This window comes from Oreochromis niloticus, linkage group LG7, assembly GCF_001858045.2.
Source record: "Oreochromis niloticus isolate F11D_XX linkage group LG7, O_niloticus_UMD_NMBU, whole genome shotgun sequence".
Classification (NCBI taxonomy): Eukaryota; Metazoa; Chordata; class Actinopteri; order Cichliformes; family Cichlidae; genus Oreochromis; species Oreochromis niloticus.
Genome location: NC_031972.2, coordinates 50,464,159 through 50,483,538, shown reverse-complemented (window position 1 = coordinate 50,483,538; position 19,380 = coordinate 50,464,159). Strand labels below are relative to the sequence as shown.

Sequence of the window (19,380 nt, the reverse complement as noted above, 5' to 3'; positions counted from 1 at the left end):
ACAAAGTGTTTTGGTGTTCCTCATTGGTTATACTACACCTGTTGCTTTCTTGTTTTTGACTCCAAAGAAACAGGTCAACACAGACGTGAGACACATTATTATTCTCCATGCATTGAGTGCATTAGGAGTACAACAGCATGCACCGGGTGGTACTGGAATGGTTTGGAGTATAACACTTAAAAATTCAAGAAAGGTAGGCACCTCAGGCAGGGAATGTTTTGTCAGCTACAAGTAGAATATCACGCTGTATGCCGTTTACCACACACAGCTGGAGACTTACAGGACTTTCTTAGAGGAATGTTTTCATTTATCATTGATATAAAATTTAAAAGCAAAACAAAAACAAAGGGGCGATCCCCGTTATTAAAGTATAGAAATCTGTAAATTTCAATTTTGTCTCGTCTTCTAAATAATTACATCTGATATTAGCTGTCATCCATCTGTGTTGTGCTCCTTCACCATACTGATAGCACCCATCAGCAAGACACTTCATGCACCGTTATGATCAAGAGCAATGTTCTCATAAGTCAGGATTCCGCATGGTATTTATCATTAAAACACATATACATACATGGTACACGCGTAACACGTAAATACTTTCTTAGGCAGATAAGACAACACATTCTAGATCATATAAATCTCGAAAATAGTTTTCTTACTTGTAAATAAATAGGGGTATTACATTATGCACGTATCAAAAAATATAGTATGTAGATGTGGACAATTACTCTGGACATTTGTGGTGATTGTGCTTGGCCTTAACGTGTTTTAGTGAATCGGAATATATACAAATCCCAGCAGGATGACTGAGGAGAAGCAGCTGCTGTGAACGTGTATGAAAGCTGTTATAAAGAGGTTTGTTGTTGTGTGCATGTGTGTGCGTGATTTTGTCTGTGTCTCTGTGAGTGTGTGTCTGTGTGTGATAGAGCCTGTGTAAAAACTGAGGTGTAACTCTCAGCAAAGAGGCAAAAAAAAGGGGGCTTGTCCTGCCTATATGGTCTACAGGGTGTCAGTGTCTCAGGGGGGCCTGTGATTGGCTGTTACTGTACGTACCCCTCCTCACTCTGCCCCCTGTGTGGTTGGGGCGTTCAGTAGTAGTGGTGACCAGGAAGCAGGGCCGCTCTCTCTCGCTGGGGCTGAAGATTTCCTCCGGAGATATGGCCTGGTCTATATGAGGGCAATCTTCATTGGCCAGAGCTGCGTTAGCTGCCTCACCATTCAGTTTAGAATCTTAAAAGAAACCAAAAATTCAAAAAAACAAACAAACAAAAAAACTATGAGATTTTTCTGTATATGCTGTTTATTTAATTCAAGCACTACATATTTGAATATGTAGTTGTTTTTTGATGTTCTGCTACCTTAATTCGCACTGGGATAAACTCGTTCAATAATGCTGTCTGCATAACTGCTGTTTACCTTCCACTCCTTTGCGGAAGCTCTGTTTGAAGCTTTGTTATTGAAGCTTGGAGATTTATGAGCGCAAACTGAATCAAAGGTCAACATATCTTTGCTGTAACAACACCAAGGGTGGGGTGGGGGGCTTCAAATGACTCCAGTCTACTTACACTTTTCTTAATCTTACAAATACATGCATCCAGTTAGTTTTAAGAGAGAGGAGGAGTGAATCACTGCATTAAGGAGTGCAAAATCAATAGCAAGATTACTCACAGTCTGCTGAATCTCTCTATTCGCCTATCCAGTCAAATATGCTTTTCATTACATATTTTATTGATTTGTTATGAGTGGAGAACTCGTTTTGTTTAATCTCGTGCCTGAATCATAAGCTGATTGAAGTGTGGGAACAGACGAACAGTGAAACAGCACAATAGCGATATGACGAATAGAAATGAGACAACTCATTTATCAGAAAGTATGTCACGCTTGTTTCTTACCTTGAAACTTTATCTCGAAAACATCGTCATGGGCAATGGGGCTTTGATGCTGGGAGCTGATGCTTGTCTTGCAGAAGTTAGGAGAGCCTGGTTGGGGTGCCCGAGGGATATGCCTGTTTTTTTTCTTTGGTAGTTTCTGTTTTGCCATCGCCAGCGAGTAATACATTCCAAAGTTGTTGACAATCACGGGGACGGGCATGGCGATGGTCAGCACACCTGCCAGGGCGCACAGAGCTCCAACCAGCATACCGGAGGTCGTCTGAGGGTACATGTCTCCATAGCCAAGGGTCGTCATGGTCACCACGGCCCACCAGAATCCAATCGGGATGTTCTTGAAGTGCGTGTGCTCGCTGGCTCTTGGGTCATTGGGGTTAGCTCCAATCCGTTCAGCGTAGTAGATCATAGTGGCGAAGATGAGGACACCGAGAGCGAGGAAGATGATGAGGAGCAGGAACTCATTGGTGCTGGCTCTCAGCGTGTGGCCCAGCACCCTCAGCCCAACAAAGTGACGGGTCAGCTTGAAGATACGCAGGATCCGCACAAAGCGGACCACTCTCAGGAAACCCAGCACATCCTTAGCTGCTTTGGAGGAGAGGCCGCTTAGGCCCACCTCCAGGTAGAAGGGAAGGATGGCCACAAAGTCGATGATGTTCAGCGCATTCCGAATGAAGTCAAATTTATTTGGGCAGAAAGTTATTCGCATTAGAAATTCAAACGTGAACCACACCACACAGACACCTTCGATGTAAGTGAGATAGATGGCGGTCTCAGTCTCCTGGTAGGTGTTCATCACTGTTTCATTGCCCACCACGTCCCATTCCGTGCGGTTGATGATGGGATTGAAGGCTTCGTGGGTCTCCAAACAGAAGGTGGTGATGGACACCAGAATAAAGAACAGCGAGGCCAGAGCCACCCACTGAGCAGGAAATATTTAGGGGGCAGAAAAAGGAAAGAAAGAAGACAGAGGAGAAGGACAAAAAGGAGAATGAGCACACTGATACATGCAGTGTAATCAAGCTTGACGGCCTAGCAGTCATTCTTAGCAAGACACAATGCAATTTAATCTTCTATCTCAGACAGTGGCATCTAGTTTGACAGTTACAGAGGCAATGACACCCCAGCTGCACTCCTCTCTGATCTGTGTCTCGAATATGAAGCGCCTCTGCAAAAGGGACAATTAATGCAAGCTTGTTGTTCTTCCTTCTCATCCATCTGCTGTATATCAAGGTCGTGGCATTTTCAAGGGTATGCTACATATATAATTATTAAGCGCCTGCAGCAGCAGTAGCAGCAGACAGGACACTAGTGTCAACCCCCTGGACTAAATTTAGCTGGGGCTCTTCCCTTCAGCTCCATCACCACAGCAGGTCTTCCCTTACACAAGGTCATACTGTCCAGATCATCAAGCTCTTGGGAATCACAGTGAGCTGAGAGGCTCACTGAGCTGAGGACAGACTTTTATGTGAAGCCATAATTTCCCTTAATGGGAAAAAAAGTACTTCACCCTCTAATATTGATTAGATGATCAAATTTCTTCACATTTAGGTTCTGTTATTCCTCCATACTACATGGGTGTAACAGATACAGTGCTGTCCCCTGGGTATCGATCCCAGCCCTGTCCTCATGCAGTACTGGTTTACAGCATGTGTTATTGTTCATGCTCCTTACTGTAGGGGGGAAAAACAACAACAGTAAACAGGAATCTAAGTTCAATCAGAGGAAAGAAGGTGGACAGAGAAGTGCACAGGAAGAGCAAATATCTGCTTAATGATCCTATGAATTGCAAATGTCGGATCAATAGCAATCGACTCATGCATAAAGCCTTCCTTAAATGAGGCCCTGCTGTACCTTTCAAACTAATGCACAGCCTTGTTAAGTAGCAGGGAGGAATAATGAATGACTAAGTTGGAAAAGGGCAGGTCTGGGCATGAAGTCCCTCTGAGAGAGGGGAATGATCTGTACTTGTCAGTCGGTTTCATTCAAAGTGGGCCACTAAGACGGGCGATGCAGCACAACATAATAAGAAGAAGAAGATGGAAAACAGGCCTTCATCATCATGTCTCATCAGTGGCAATTCATTGCCTCGTGCTGAGGAAATCACTGCTCCTTATGAATGCCTGCCTTCCTTCCATCTTAGCATGATGGTCCAGGGGGAAGCTATGTTGACTGCAGAAGCACCAACTCCTGTCAGCAGAGCTGTCCTCTTTGTTCAGAGAGACAACATCCCAGTTCACAATGTGGATCTACACGCTGTTATCTAACACAAATTCGGCATAAAATGTTTAGCATTTACGCATTCAAAAGGAACATGGAGCACTTGGCATTCGCAGGCAATCGAATAGTGAGGCGACTTTAATAAACACGCAGTGGTCGAGATAATAACGTTCAGCTTTTGCAGATATGATGTAAGAGGAGTTTTTGCCAAGTTTCAAGGCGTTAATAAGTGGTGGTGTTTTATCAAATTGCATAATGTTGTTGTTTTTGTCCACCCCCTCTCCACTATGTGCCGCACGAAAAAAGAAACAAGTACTCCTTAGACAGTAATGCAGCACAGTACCACCACACTGCAAAACAATGACTTCAACCAACTGCACACGTTGGAGTCATAATCGACACCTGCTGGCTTGCTGCATTTTACGTGACTGTCATCTAAATCTCATTGTGATGTGAATTTTTGGGAGTTGCACTAAGCATGTTTTTTTTCTCTACTTTGACACAGAAAATAAAAAAAAATGATGAAAACAATCCTTATTTGAGGCAAGTCGCCACTGCTGCCACTACCATACAAACTCCAGTGCGATAAAGCCTCATCCTTTGAGCTGCTTTGCCGCTGATGCCTCCTAACAAGCAGGCTCGCTCAGCCCTCTGAACATCCCACCCTTCGAACTGTTAAACAAACGCTGTGTCTCATCAGACTGCCTCCTAAATTATGTGTCTGTGTGACAGTTAGGAACAGTGTGGCCTGGAGGAAGGGCAACAAGTGACGATTGTTTGCTCCTTATTGGCTAATTCTCACTGTTGCCAGCAAACCACGGGTCTACTGTGATGTGCAGTGGCAAGGGTTTTTCCACTGATGTATCTACTGTGAATAGAGTCGGTAATTAACTCTGAGGCTCACTTCTAATTAATCTTCCTGCCTGTCTTTGTGGAGTCGATCCCTACTCTGCTTTTGGCATGCTTGTTTTTAAATGTAGGACACAGCTGAGCTTCTGCTGGGGGAATCTTTCCTGTGTGAAGAAAATCAAATTTGGAAGTGTGTATGTGACGGGTGGGGGGTGGCACTTATTCCATAATGCTTTCTGGAAGAGTGAGAACAAGTCAATGCAGTTTACTCTGTCTGGATTGGTGCCTGATAACTAATTACTACGGCTTCAACAGCAGCTGTTAAAGCAGCGTGCAACACAGCAGTCGTTTTAGGGGCTCGTGGTCCAAAAAAAATTACAAATATTTAAAAAAAAAAAGGTGTAAAGTTGTCCTTGTCACCAATGGCAAGTATTACACCCTGATGGAAAAGTGCCCGTAACAAAGACTGAAAATGTCACCCCTAACAGCAACCTAATTTTGTCTGGAGGTCTGCCACAGAAAAAAATGTGGTGGTGCCAAAGATCTGGTTTCCTAATGTGCAGCTGACCTATTTAACCAAAAAAGCCAGCATGCCCTGAGATCCCCATGTTGCGGAAATATCTATCCAAAGACCTGTGAGATTCAAAATGAGTTTCTTTATCTTCTCCAGCAAGATAAGAGGAGGGCAGAGGTGATGATTTTCATGCAAATGGTTCTTCTACATGAAGTTGGTTCATTTCCCCCCTCTCCTCCTCTTTCTCCCTCGTGCACTCTCATCGACCTGTTGTGGAGACCCTCAGAAGAGCAATTTCAAGGTCATCAAAGCCCTTTCTACAAAAGCCCACCACCAAACGCCTTTGTTTCACCATCAAGGAGCAGAGGAGGACCAATTAACAAGTGTATTACTGTTAATGCATCATGACAACAACACCAGAACATTTTTTTTTTACATAACATACATAATATATACCTTAATTTAATTTAAGAAAAACAATGACACAAGGACATTTTTAAAAGTGACTCACCCTTGCATATTTAGAGGAGTAAGGGTCCTCAAATAGAGCCCAAACCCGTTTCTGCCACCGACTCCACAGGCTCCCATTCCTTGTATCAGGAGAGTCTCCCTGAGCCAGCCTTCTCGTCATTTCATCCACATCATCTTCAGCGTGCTCCTGCTCTGGCTCCGGATCATCACTCCCCAGGTCTAACAGGCCCCCCCCGCTGAAACTATCAAGGGCCTCTTCTGCCTCCCGGTGCTGGCGATAGGTCATCCAGCAGCATGGCTCCACGTCTGTTTCATCAATCCCCCAGAAGGCCAGTTCCTCCTCATAGAGCGGCCCGCAGACATCGGCCGGGCAGTGCAGTTTACCTGTCCTGTAGTAATTAAGGATATGTGCAAAAACGCCAGGGTGGCGGTCGAAGAAAAATTCCTCGATCTTGGCATCATAGTCAAAGTGGTTGGGCGCATCAGGCTCGGCCAGCCAGGACAAGCGAGTGCCAGGTAGAGTGCGCAGGGTGCTGCGGTATGTCTGATGTCTGATCCCTCCCACGTTTATCACAATGCGATCCTTGTCGTCGCTCAGGCCCATCGCGTCCCTTAGGCATTTCTCCAATAAGTTCCCTTCATCGCAAAGGTAAGTCTAGGCGCACAGTGCAGACCATGCACAGGAGTGATCGGGGTGACGGAAACAATTACATAAGGAAAGCAGCGCACAAAGCAACCAGTCCTTTTCTCAGCAGCTGTGAAAGAAATCAGGGCAGTCTGACACGCATCCCCCTCTAAACCCTGAATTTTCTGCAAGCATTCATTCATTCATTCATTCAGCTGGAGGATCAGAAACGCTCAGTGCTGCCAGGCTCGCTGGAAGGTAGAGAAACCGAATCCAAAACCCAATGCAGCCAATGGCATCACATTAAGAATGGACGTCACATCATCGATAAATCCAAGATGTCGAGAGAGATATATAAAGAGAGGAAAAACGCCGACAGAATAAATCCAGCTCTTTAAACTCACCAGGATGCGACAGTTGATGAGATCAGCCCTGAGGAAGGTTTATGACTTTCACAGCAAGGTGACTGCGGTGATGATGATGGTAGTGGTGCTGGGTGGAAAGCTCCTGATGGAGCTGCTCAGTCCTTCTGTTGCTGCCTACAGACTCACCTCCTTCACACTCCCGCTCCCTTCCTGAATTTAACGACACGCCGCCACTAAGCAGCAGGTCTTTGTCTCAGCGCCGAGATGCTGCCTCGCTCACAGACTTCACTGCCGTTCATGCATCGCTGAGAAGAACACATCCCTCGCTCTTTTTGATGGGAGAACAACCCCGTTCCCTGCACTGCTGATAAAGAAAATCAAAGATGAGAGGGCGACAAACCTCCTCCAAGAAGAAGAAAAAAAGAAGAAAAAACGCCCAAACTGCCTGTTATTCTCACCGAGCACAGCTCTTCTCTCAGCACAGATGGAGCATGCCCAGTGGAGACCCCTGCGTTTATTAAAAACACGCTGTCAAATCCCCCAGTTACTGTATGGATGCTCAAATAATCATCGTTGTTCAGTTTTTCTTGTCCTCCTCCTCCTGCTGCTCGCTGAACGTCGTCGCCCAGAGGGTAAATGCTGGGTGAGCGCCTCTAACAGTCTGGATGCTGCTAGGGAAGGTCTTCATCATCTTCACGCACAGCTGGCTGGAGAAGGTGTGACCCTGAAGCCATGAACGCGCACATCTGCTCGTAGCATAAAAAACACTATTAGAAGACGATAAAGCTTCGTGGTTTGCAGGAGAGTTCAGACAAGAGCTGGGAGCTCAGATATGAACACAAAGAGCGAACAGGATTCAAGATTTGCGCAAGTCTGCGTGCTGCACAGCGCGCTTAAATAATTAGTCATGAGGATCGTGTTTAATTCGCCAGCAGAGGGCGCGACTGCTCAAAGCAAGGAAATTTTATGGTCTGAATAATTTCAAACATTAAAAAATAGCAATTAAAGTTGGGAGAATTGCTCCATAATCTAACTAAAAAAGTAAGTAACAAAACAAAAACAAACAATGAGATATTTCTAAAAATGACAGTTTTATAGCTTTATGGTGTTAAGTTGTTTTGAATGTGTGATTTAAGATGTGCGGATTTTAAAAATGTAAAGATGCTTTGAAAACTGTTCTTTCTTTCTTTCTTTCTTAAATCTGGAATACTCCCTAGTATGTTCACATTTTATGAAATCATTGGGTTTTTTCCTTGTTCGCTCGGGCAGATGGGCAGCTTGTTATTCCCTCGGCCACCTCCTGTCCACTTCACTTGGTGGGCAGTCCTCCCGTCTCGGTTTTCACTCTTGATTATAAAGGAGGAGTTTGCTGTATGAGCCCTTCCAGCCCAACTGGCCGAACAAACTGAGCCCCCCCTTGGCAGTGACTGTGTGATCCTGGGAAGTAGACTCCTCTCACTCTCACAACTTGTTTGATTTGGGCGTAAGGACGAGCTGACAAGACCTGGAAACATGGCTGTTACGGGCTGTACGAAATGCATTAAATATATGTTATTCTTCTTTAATTTTATTTTCTGGGTGAGTCGACCATATTTTTTGTTCTCTCAAGTTAGTTCCGGAATTATTTGAGTAACGTAGACTTCCCCTGCTTCTTCTTCTTCTTTTAATGTTTCTCTCTTTTTTGTTTAACTGATTTAGCAGCTGCATTCTTACACATCTGTGAAGATCATAGCTTAAAATAATTTTTAAAAGATAAGCACAGAGGAGTTTCCCTCCTGATCTGCTCTACAAATTAAGCTGCTCCCTCTTAGGGAGAAGGGCAGCATCCATCCATCCACACAGGCACAGCGCACAAACTCTTGGCAGGAGCTAAAAATGCTTTCCCAACCTTCATCAACTTCTTTTCAGCCTGACTGAGCACTAGTGCAAAGTGACTGAAAGAGCCGGGAGGTAGAAGCCCTCCAGGCTGGCTGGTCCCCCACCCCACACAGTCTTTTTACTGGGAGTGTACTTTTTTTCTTTGCCTCTGCCTGTCTCTCATCATCTGTACTTCAGGCCCACCATTGATTTAACTAGTGCTCACCTTAGCTGTGAGCTCCAGAACTCCAAAAGAAGCTTTCTGTTTAAAAAAAGACTGAAGAACATTTAGGTGCCGGGAATAGGTGTTTCCCTCTGACTGTTTCCTTTTCCTAGAGGAATTCCCAAATTCCTCAATTCCTAAACATATTGCTCAGACTGCACTGTGTTAAATTTCACATCAAAAAGATCATTTTAGTTCATTCACCCTGTAAACTGAGTTCTTCTCAAGGCAGTCCCTTTTTTCCTTGCTTCAGTAATAAGGGACAAGCCACAGTAGTTAAACAGCCTAATGTAGGTACATCAGTACATCACTACAAACTACAGATATATCATCCACTTTAAATGTAGAATTGACCATTTGTGTGGGGTGTTTTTAGATTTCCATTTGGTTTGCCTGTTTAGAGTGTGTTGTTGTTTTTAGGACGAACAGAATGCCCATATCCTGGATATGCTGCGCTTGATTGAGTGTTTCCTCTGCTGGTCTTGCTGCTGTGCCTGTCATTGTAAAAACTCTAAGCCCCTTCTTCCTCATTTTGCTATTTTTCATGCTGAGGATTCCGTTTCCTGCTTGCTGAGAACAATGGATTTCAGCCATGGCCAAAAAAAAAAAAAAAAAAAAAAAAAAAAACCCGAAAAGAAAAGTGCAGATATAAACACGAGCATGTGAACAATAACAGGAGCTACATGCACTTTAGCTGTTCTATGATGACACTTGTCAAGATATTTTTGCTTCATCAGATACAGAATTTAGAAGAGAGATCAGGGAGTTAAAGTTGAGGCGTTTTTAAACAATGCTGCGTGGACATGTCTGCGCGGCGGGTCACTGAGGTGTCAGAGTGTCCTTTCTTTTCTTATATGACGGGGGACAGGTCACTGCTGGCGACACACACACACAGAGATATTAGCAGAAAGGCTTTGGTGTGGATTTGATCTCAAGAAAGTCAGGATTCATGTTGTCTTAGATGTCCCGGTGCTGTCACTGATGGGCCTTTTCTAAAAAGCCTTTAAAATTTAAAAACTACAGGATGATTTTAATATTCATGCTTCCTTTTTTTCTTTTATTTCAGACACTTAGGTGGGTCTGATCCTCATAAAGGATTCATCACAGTGACCAAAAAATATGAAACAAAATAATTAAAACCTTTTTTTTTGTTTCTTTCTGGGACAGCTGGCCGGAGGTGTGATCTTAGGAGTGGCTCTGTGGCTACGCCACGACAGTCAGACCAGCAACCTCCTCATTCTTCAGTTTGATGATCAGCAGGCACCGGGCACCTTCTATATCAGTGAGTATACACCAATAATTTGAATAATAGTGAACTGGTGCTCAGGACTGTGTGTAGTGGGGCAAGGAGAACTGCTAGAGGAGAGGTGTGGACAACCAGGAGAAAATGTGAAAAAAAAAAAAAGAAAAATATGTGTAATTATGTTTTTAAAGGGGAAGTAATTAAAAAATGTGAACTTTATTGTTAATGAGTATTAAAAAAAATTGGACAGGGGTTGGGGATTGATTTTTTGGGGGTGGGACATGCCAAAAACATTTGAGAGCCACCAACTGCACTGAAATACACCCCTCCCTAACACACACAGAGCTCATGGAAATCATAGTTTTGAGTTGGTCTTCAAAACTTTTACCACAATTAGATTATTCTTGGACCAGTTTTGAGGTGGCTTTAACACCACAGGGAGATTGTGTCCAGATTTAATGTTGGGAAAGCTGTTAATATTTTATGCTTCAAAGCTAAATATTCACCGAGTGAAGTGGCCTCATTTTGGCATCTACGGATTCTTACATTATAGCTCATACCACCCTCTCATTCAGAGTCAGGTTTCTATTTTAAGGATACTTTACTTCATATTTGTTGCTCTTTTATCCAGCTCCTGTAAGGTGAGGAGTCCCTGAGGAAACTGCTCTGCCCTCGTTTTTCATCCTTATCATGATGGAAAGTTTACATTTAACAAAGTGATCAAATTTAACTCACGTGCCTCGTGGTGAGCTGTGAGTGACATCCAGATATTTAGGAAATAGTAGGCGTGACACGACCTCTAAGAAGACCAGGAAACAGGACCTGCGTACATCCGCAGCATGAAGTAAAAGCGGCAGGGCCAGGAGCTACACCTCAGTTTTTTACTTAGCTGTTGTTCTGTGTCTTCTGTGTCCACATGCTGTAAGGAACATGCAGGAAAATATCTCTGATTCAGTTTATGGAAAAAGTCCCAGCCTTGATGTTCTTTCAAGAGAGAGGCCAGATGCTTCAGACAGATGTTTAAACACATGCTGGCTTTGAGAAAGTGGTCTAGGAGCGCAGCTGAAGCGATCATGAGCCTTCTGTTGTTCACACTTTAAAGTATTTGATCCTCAGGAAAATTCAGGAGTTCTGCACTACAGAACCGCAGCTCCATCTCTGTAACTGCACATGTTTTGCATTTTTTAACCTTCTGTGTCGTGTCATGCCCACGACATGAACTAAGGTTATGGGTTGCAAGCACGTCTCCTTCACTGCCCTCAGAAGTCCTAAGGTTGGCCATGAAACCTACAATACATGATACAATTTAAAAATTTCAACGGTCCGTGATCTTGGTTTGTTGTGGTGGTGAACTCTAGTGAGCCCATTAATTTACATTTGGGCCCCTGCTGCGCTCCCATACTTACTCCTCAGTAAGTATACGGAGCAAAGGCGAGGCCGTTCTTTTTATAGAGGCGAGACACACTCATGATTTTAAAGGCAGGGCGGCAAGTGGGGCCCACCCAGGCAAGATCAAGAGACTGCTTTTTCTTTTTTCCTCCCCTCTCCCTTAGACATACGCCCTTACATAATTCAAAAAAACCTTGTACATCTGCACATTATCCCTCAAATTAGAGTTTGGAATGGATGTTTTTAGCATGCTGGCACACCAAAGTGGTATTTATGTAAGACTGAAAATACACACCATCCTGCCTCTTCACCAGAGCTTGAACCCATTACTTGTGGCAGCTGACAGTAGTCTGGTCTGGGTAGTGTTACAACTCCTCGTACTGTACATTTCTACAAAACATGCTTAATGACGCTCTTAGAGGCAGATAAGAATTAATTCCCCCTCTCATGGCTGTATGTAAACATGAGATTACAGCCAGGACTGGAAAACAAGGGATAAAAGCTTATAAGGCTAGCCAAGAGTTGACTAAATCCAGAAGGTTTACACAATGTTGTGAACTCTAAAAGTGCCAGTTGTCTTTATACATGCCCCCATGTTCATCTTCATAATAAATCACCATATTTGACAGTAGAATCACAATGAGAGAGGAGCCAACCAATTAGACCACTATTTCCAGTGGCAGAGAGTGAATACATTTCCTTGTATTTTTAACTGCACTATTCTCACCTCTGGAGGAAAAACTGGTTGTAGCCGAGTGGTTCAAACCCCCAAACTGCCCCTGATATATCAGCGTGCTGTGTAAAAGCTCTGTGGGTGGTCCACTTTTTTAATTTAAATTGGATCTGTTATGTTCATTTGCAACTCCCCTTTTTCTTGGACTTTTTAGAGTAGCTTTGCGTGATTTCAATGTTCAAAATAATCTTTATTTATCTTAACACTTGATGCAGGCTTTCGGTTCAACCTCTGATCAAACAAGCCGCTTCGGTCAAAAAAGGGGCAAAATGGAGAGTTTCTGCCTCACAGTGATTACTTGCACATACACTGACCTCACCAGACAGCATAGGCTGGTCCACTTATGCCTTATCTGCTAAAAAGATTATACCTTAAAGGTTGTTTCATTTTATTTAAATAATTTTAAGATCTTAACATTTCCGGCATTTAAAAATCCAATTTTCTTAGAGGAGTCTTTCGCTGTCGTCTCTTACCTTTAAAGCTTGCACACTTTTTTGTACAGTTAAACAAAGGAGATCGTATCACAGGTAATCTTTGACATTTAAGGCTTCTGGTTGGTAGATTTAATTACACTCTGTCTCCTAGCTCCTGCTTCACATTCATGAGTCAGTCATAAAAGTAGATGCTCAGAAAAAAAGGAAAATAAGAATATCTCCAAATTTCAAAATACTCCCCTAGAAGTGTTGAAATCGCTGCTACACATTTTGAAAAGTTTAGTATTGTGTAAATTTGACTCTTCGCTGCAGAGGGACAGTGGAAAAAGTCCTTGTGTGTCTCTTTTTTCTGCCCTTTTTGTTTTAAAGTCTTTGAAATAACAACAGAAAAGCCAAATAGATCTTTTTTAAACAGCTAACCCTCCTCACATAATTTATCCACTGACATACTGTATAACAGGCTTCGTCTCCGTTGTCTTGCTCCTGACTTTTCCCTTTTTAAATACTGGATGAGAAGAGCAAGTGGGGCTTTTAGCTGGCGCCCACCCCACCACCACCACCACTTGGGGAGATTACACTCAGAGACAAGAAATAAATGAACTACCCCGGGGGTTTAAAATCGCCTGTCTCCCTTAAAGTCTCAATAGCCTTCAAGCTTCAAAAGGTGTTGTCATAGTAATGGAAGGCAGTGGAAATAATGCCTGCTTTGCCGCATTGCCGGGCTACTGGCCCTGGTAGCCGTTTCTCAGCGCGACAAAAGAGAACGAAAAAGGAGGGGTAGTGAGTCGACACAGAGAGAGCGTAGATCTAAGGATGGGAGATAGTTGTGCGTGATAAATGAGGTACAGTGCGAGGTGTTGGAGGCCTGCAGATGCAACAGAGTCAGAGTCACTTACTGTCTGTCCCTTTTTAGACTGCTGTCAGGCCACATTACAGGATCGGCGTGCTTTGTTTTTTTATGCACACAAGAATAGAAAAGCCAGAAACAGACTGTTCCCAAACCATTTCCCACTAAAAGCACAGCTAGAAGACCCCCTTCACATCTTATGTAAAAGTAGCAGTACACTGCACGCTGCTAGTTTAGTCCAGCAGCTCTAACTTTAGCAGCTGCCCTCTGAAGTTTATAAATGTAGGATAGAAAGGGCTGTGACTGATTTTCATATTCCTAGTTTGAATTTTTTCCCTTTATATGGAGTCTTTTGTGCTTTGTGAATTACATAGTTGAAGATATCTTTCAACTCCCCTCTAACATGGTTCAGGAGTCCAGTCTTTGGACATCACCTTGTAATATGAGATCTTCTGTACTTTTGGGGATTTAAAAGGTGAGATTAGTGAGGTGTGCAAGTCCAAAACTTTGGGAAGTACTGGTCTAATATTAGGTGGTGCGGTGGTTAGTGCTGCCGCCTTACAGCAAGAAAGCCATGGGAGTGAATCCAGGTTGGAACCTTTCTGCATGTGCCTTCCCACAGTCCAAACACATGCCTGTCTTTGTGTTAACACTGCAACATACTGGCAACCTGCCCAGGGTCTAACCCCTCCGCTCACCCTATGAGAGCTGGGATAGGCCCCCTGAATAAAATAAGTGGAAGAAAATGAATGGATAGTTTAGTATCATGAGAATTTCTTGCTTATTGTGCCTATCACGTTGTATTATTCAATAGCCTGTTCTGAAATCTAAACCCGAGCTACAGAAGAAATAAGAAAACTATAAAATAGCAGAAAACCTCTAAAAGGATTCTTAAAGTTAGAGCTTGTTGGACGGATATCATGAGATTATTATTAAACAAAGTGCAGTTTGTCAGGAATGTTATATCCTCTACTTTTTTATTCATGCTGATAATTTGTTTTCATTAAGATTTTTTTTGTGTGTTTGAGCAGTGTCCACCCGCACCCTTCTCGTGATGCCTCTGGAGAAAACTGATAGCAGTTATTATTTTTGAGTGTGTGTGTGTTTCTTTTGCGTGGGCAAATTTCCTGGCGTAACACAAATGTGCTGCCATTTAATAGGAGATCTCCACAAAAGTGGCAGAAAGTGAGTACACACAGTGCTTACAGCACAGCTTTCATGCTGCGTGTAGTTAAATGCAACGCCTGCTAGGAGACAATTATACATGACTGATGCTGCACATGAAATTTCTTCCTACAACGCAAATGCTGAATCTATAAAACACAGTCAATTTCCTTTAGAGACTCTAACAGTAAATAAAGCAATTACACTTGGCTTCATGTGAGGCGACCGACGTCAAACGTCAAATTACTGGTTTCATATTATCACCAATAAGTAAAGCAGCTCATGTATACACGAGAAGAGATTAGAGGGCACAGTAATTCTGAAGAAGACTTTATTGCATTTCGAGTCATTTTACTTTTTATATAATCCTACACCGATAATGCAAAACAGATTTTTAGCACCCACACTGTTTTTTCCTTTAAGCTGCAGAAAACACAAACCGGGGCCTCTGCTGTAACTGGAGCTTTATTACCATCCATTGACTTTTTGCTAGTGTGGAGTGCCTCCATTATAGCTATCTGCCATTTACATTTAAAACATATATTTTTACACAAAAAGCAAGTTTAAATTGCAAATTTAAAAAAAGTGTGTACATTTGTGGGTGGGTGTCAGTGAGTGTCTGTCCCTCTGTTTCCTGGGGAAGTGTAATGGTCCAGGTCAGAGGTCAGTACAAAGGGGGGTTGAGGGTGTCTCAAGGGAATTTCCTCCCCTGAGGGAAGCACACAGTCAGCTCTGCCTCTCTTAGTCAGGATCTGGAAGCTTACCTTCAGGATGTCAACAGTTTCATCCTACAGAGAAGTCATCAGGAAGTCAAAACCCAAACAATGAGCGGTGGACTAGTGAGCAGTGGGAATGTGCAGGTCTAACACTGCTGCCCTCTAGTGGTGCTGACGACGCGCTGTCGCTATGATAAACCAAATGTTTTTAAGCCGTTGATGGACAGTTTCCTACTCTCTGTGCGTTTACAGGTGTGTACATACTGATAGCCGTGGGAGCTGTTATGATGCTTGTGGGCTTCCTTGGATGTTATGGTGCCATCCAGGAATCTCAGTGCCTTCTGGGCACAGTGAGTATACCGTTTTATCCACAAGTGACACTTTTTTTCAAATAAAGTATTTTAATTTTTGGAGTCACTGAAGTTAAAATAAATATCTTTGATTTCTAGTTCTTCTTCTTTTTGGTGATCCTGTTTGCCTGTGAAGTGGCTGCAGCAATCTGGGGTTTCATGAACAGGGACACTGTAAGCGCACGCACACACACACACACACACACACACACACACACACACACACACACACACACACACACACACACTGTCACGGCTCACAGCTTGTTTGATGTCTGCATTGATGTTCCTTCTCTTCTCCTGTAGTGAATCATCTCTGTTTGTTGCTGTGTCTTTTAAACACATCACCCCCATTCCTGATTATTCACAGATCTCCAAAGAGCTGATCAATTTCTACGACTCTGCGTACATCAAGGCTATGGATGTGTCTGGGTCTGCCAGTAAAGACAGCGCCATCAAGGTGTTGGATGTTTTCCACAAAACGGTAATGATGGGGAAAAAAATCATCACTTTCTTTTTTTTTGGCCCTGCTGCTTTGTTTTTGAAATGACAGGGTACAGAAATAATGTTGACTTCATGTTCCTCTGTTTTCTTTCTTGTTCAGCTCGACTGCTGCGGTAAAGGAGATGACACGGCTCTCTTTTTACAACTTGCCACCACCTTATGTCCTACAAAGTCTCCAGCGGATTTTCAGTTGAGATCTCAGGTATGCACGAATCTTTTGTTGTCTTCCCACTCCTTTTCAATATGTAACTAAATCAGAACAGGTGAAGCAACATTGAAATGGATTACCTTTATTTTGTATAGCATTTTTTTTCTTCTTTTCTTTGCTCAATGAACTTTTTATATTGTTTCCATGATCGAAATAATAAACAAGTATTAGTAGTAGTAATAATAATAATAATGATAACAACAACAACATTAATACTAATGTAAGCTTATTTATTATATTTTTGTAATATTTAAAAAATAACTGTGAGGAACTGGGTTGCTACACGTCCCAAATGTAATATGTTCAAGTACATTTAAAATACATTTAGTCCCGTGAAGGCCACAGCAAATGAATCACATGCGTGCACACATCCTTCAGTAATTCCATACTCATCATGGACTGTCACTATGAAGAGACCACTCCCTTTAGGATTTGTCTTAATTTGCAGTGACATCTCCCTAAGGGACAGCTGGACTGAAACCAAGCAAGTGTTGCAGAGCTGATTAGCTCTCATTACTATGTAGGATTCAAGTTTTTTTCCTGTAGTTTTGTAGATTTGCAGGTATTTTGTTGGTTTTTGAGTGAGTGCAGTGCGGTCGAGTTAGACAGAAAATGTTACTGTTAAGAAATTTCAGGTATAACAAGTTTGCAATTTTCTTAAGCCACGCTTAGGCTCAAGGAACAAACCAGTGTTATAGCTACACATGACAGACAACTTAGCAAAGAATCAATATTGAATTGTCTCTTTAGCCACTGCTGCTGTCAGTCTGTCATAAAAACACAAAGTTATTCCCATTTCTTTTGTTAAATTTACAAAAAACACAGTTTGACAGGCATAAAGTTGCACTTTTGCACCAACATGGTGACTCAAAAAAAAATGTTTGTTAAAAACTTATTTATAGCACATATTTCAGCACTGTGTGCTGTGTGTCCTTAAAGGTCTGAGGAGAGTGAACAATTGGAGAACAAAAGAAGTGACAGGCCTAGAAAAATCTGTTATCTATAGCAGATAAACAGTATCTGAGCCATGACCTTAAGAAACAGGAAGAAACATTCAGCAAAGATGAATGAATAAATGCATCTGGCTCTTCAGTTGATCCACGTACTGTTCCCTGAAGCGTCATCAGAAATGGTCTCAGTGGAAGGATGGCCATTTTTAGGCAATTCTTCCTGTTTTGCCTAAGGAAGTGAAAGAGTGAGCAAAGGCTGAGGTATGCCAAAATACACAAGAACTGGACTGGAAATCAGTGACAACAGTTCTAATGAAGTGATGAATGAAAACATTTGAAACTTTGGGTTAAAATCAGCGTCAGAAGCCGGGTACAGCAGTGAGTGTCTACAACCAATAGATAAAACACAGTGGAGGCATCATTTCAGTCAGTGGTGTTGGAAATTTTGTCAAAATTGCTGAAATTATGAACACAGAAAAGTAGAATCAGACTTTAATATCGTATGAAAAACATCTGATTGGCAAGGGCTTCATTTTTCAGCATGGCAATGATCCCATACACAGATGCACGAATAGAAAAACACAGTAAAGTAAGGCTAAAATGTCAGATTTTTATTCTTTGACAATTACTTTTCATTGTGATTTTAAAGAGAGTTTGGGTATTCTGACATGACACATGCAACGATACACCTCATATTTAGTAAATGACCAAACTTGGTGATACCATTAACAATGACTTGTATCCTCTTATAACTGTTAGTATGAACATTGCTATCAGAAATCATTAATTCACCATTCAGAAAACTGGTCAGAATAAGCGGATATTCTGCACCTTGTTTTGACTGCAGGCTCTGCTCTCAGTAACAGTTTGTGTGCAGAGTGAAGGGCAGAAAGTTCTCATTCATTACTGTGGCGTGGTCAGCATTCCTTATTTTCCCTCTTTCTCCCTGTCAGAGCTGTCATTTTAAACTGGTCGAGCTCTTCTCTGAGAAGCTCTACGTCATCGGTCTGGCCGCCTTGGTCGTTGCTGTCATCATGGTGGGTATTAGATTGAAAATGCATTTGTCTAAATCTCTGCTTTCATCTGCTGTGATAACGTTGCAGGTACTGGAATACTCCCTTTGAATTAAACTGCTTTCATCTTTCACATTTAGATCTTTGAGATGATTTTCACCATGGTGCTCTGCTGTGGGATCCGCAATAGCCCCGGAGTATACTAGCAGTCCAACAAGCAGCAAGAGCCGCACCATCCTGTATTGGAATCATTTTGTTGTGTGTTTCTGTGCATCGGCTCCACTTCTTCATACTTAAGTCACAAGATGGATATTTCTGCATTTGTTTTATTTTCTAGAAAATTGAAAGCTGTTTTTAAGATCTGTCTTCACTAACTATTTAGACAGTATCGTAGTTTCTAGCAGTGAGATTTTCCTTATTTATCATGGAAAATGTCTTCATTATAAATCTTTTATACATACAATTTGTTGTGAAATATTTATCTGTCAGTCATTAATTCTGTTTTTACGGATGTATAAATTGTACATATACTTCTCATATGTTCGTGACAGGAGTCAGTGTATTGCCTGATTGATTGTTGCATCTTGCTTCAGTGTGATAGTAATTTAAGTGGCAGGATTTCAATAGTTGAAGGAAATATTCTGTTTTGCTCAAATAACAAAAGAAGAATCGGTGAGTATGTTTTCAGTCCGCTGTGTGTTTCTTCCTAACTGAACTTGCTAAACACCTTTCTTTAAAAAATGGGATAAAACATCGACATCTTCGCTCATAACCGGTTTTAATAACTTTAATAAATTATGCTAACTCTCTTGTACCATT

The 19,380-nt window shown here is 42.2% G+C and overlaps 2 protein-coding genes across 6 annotated transcripts in view; one reads left to right on the top strand and one right to left on the bottom strand.

Annotated features, from left to right (window-relative positions):
- The window catches only part of kcnc1b (potassium voltage-gated channel, Shaw-related subfamily, member 1b), a 12,776-nt gene extending 5,160 nt beyond the window's left edge, over window positions 1-7,616 (bottom strand). For 2 of the 4 annotated variants that reach the window (XM_005450814.4, XM_025908476.1), the window contains exons 1-3: window positions 5,981-7,616; window positions 1,893-2,808; window positions 1,054-1,230 (exon numbers count right to left, since the gene is read on the bottom strand). In XM_005450814.4, coding sequence (XP_005450871.1) covers window positions 1,054-1,230; window positions 1,893-2,808; window positions 5,981-6,544 — 1,657 coding nt within the window. In that variant the 5' untranslated portion in view covers window positions 6,545-7,616. The remainder of the gene's footprint in view (window positions 1-1,053; window positions 1,231-1,892; window positions 2,809-5,980) is intronic. The other 2 variants (XM_013270581.3, XM_019361691.2) reach the window with 2 other exon arrangements.
- On the top strand, window positions 7,581-19,380 carry LOC100691891 (CD81 antigen). Of its 2 annotated transcripts, none has more exons than XM_025908480.1 (8): window positions 7,581-7,646; window positions 10,178-10,292; window positions 15,789-15,886; window positions 15,986-16,060; window positions 16,257-16,370; window positions 16,491-16,592; window positions 18,502-18,585; window positions 18,702-19,380. In XM_025908480.1, exons 1-8 carry the CDS (start codon window positions 7,596-7,598, stop codon window positions 18,765-18,767), a joined length of 705 nt encoding a protein of 234 aa, XP_025764265.1. In that variant the 5' UTR covers window positions 7,581-7,595; the 3' UTR covers window positions 18,768-19,380. The 2 variants fall into 2 exon arrangements, with proteins under 2 accessions (XP_025764265.1, XP_003443898.1); XM_003443850.5 differs by lacking the exon at window positions 7,581-7,646 and adding an exon at window positions 8,302-8,508.

Coding starts and splice junctions, on each gene's coding strand:
- LOC100691891 (XM_003443850.5), top strand. CDS start 8,443: ATGGCTGTTACGGGCTGTACGAAATGCATTAAATATATGTTATTCTTC. Junction 16,593..18,501: donor ATTTTCAGTTGAGATCTCAG/GTATGCACGAAT, acceptor TCTCCCTGTCAG/AGCTGTCATTTTAAACTGGT. Junction 18,586..18,701: donor TGGTCGTTGCTGTCATCATG/GTGGGTATTAGA, acceptor TTTCACATTTAG/ATCTTTGAGATGATTTTCAC.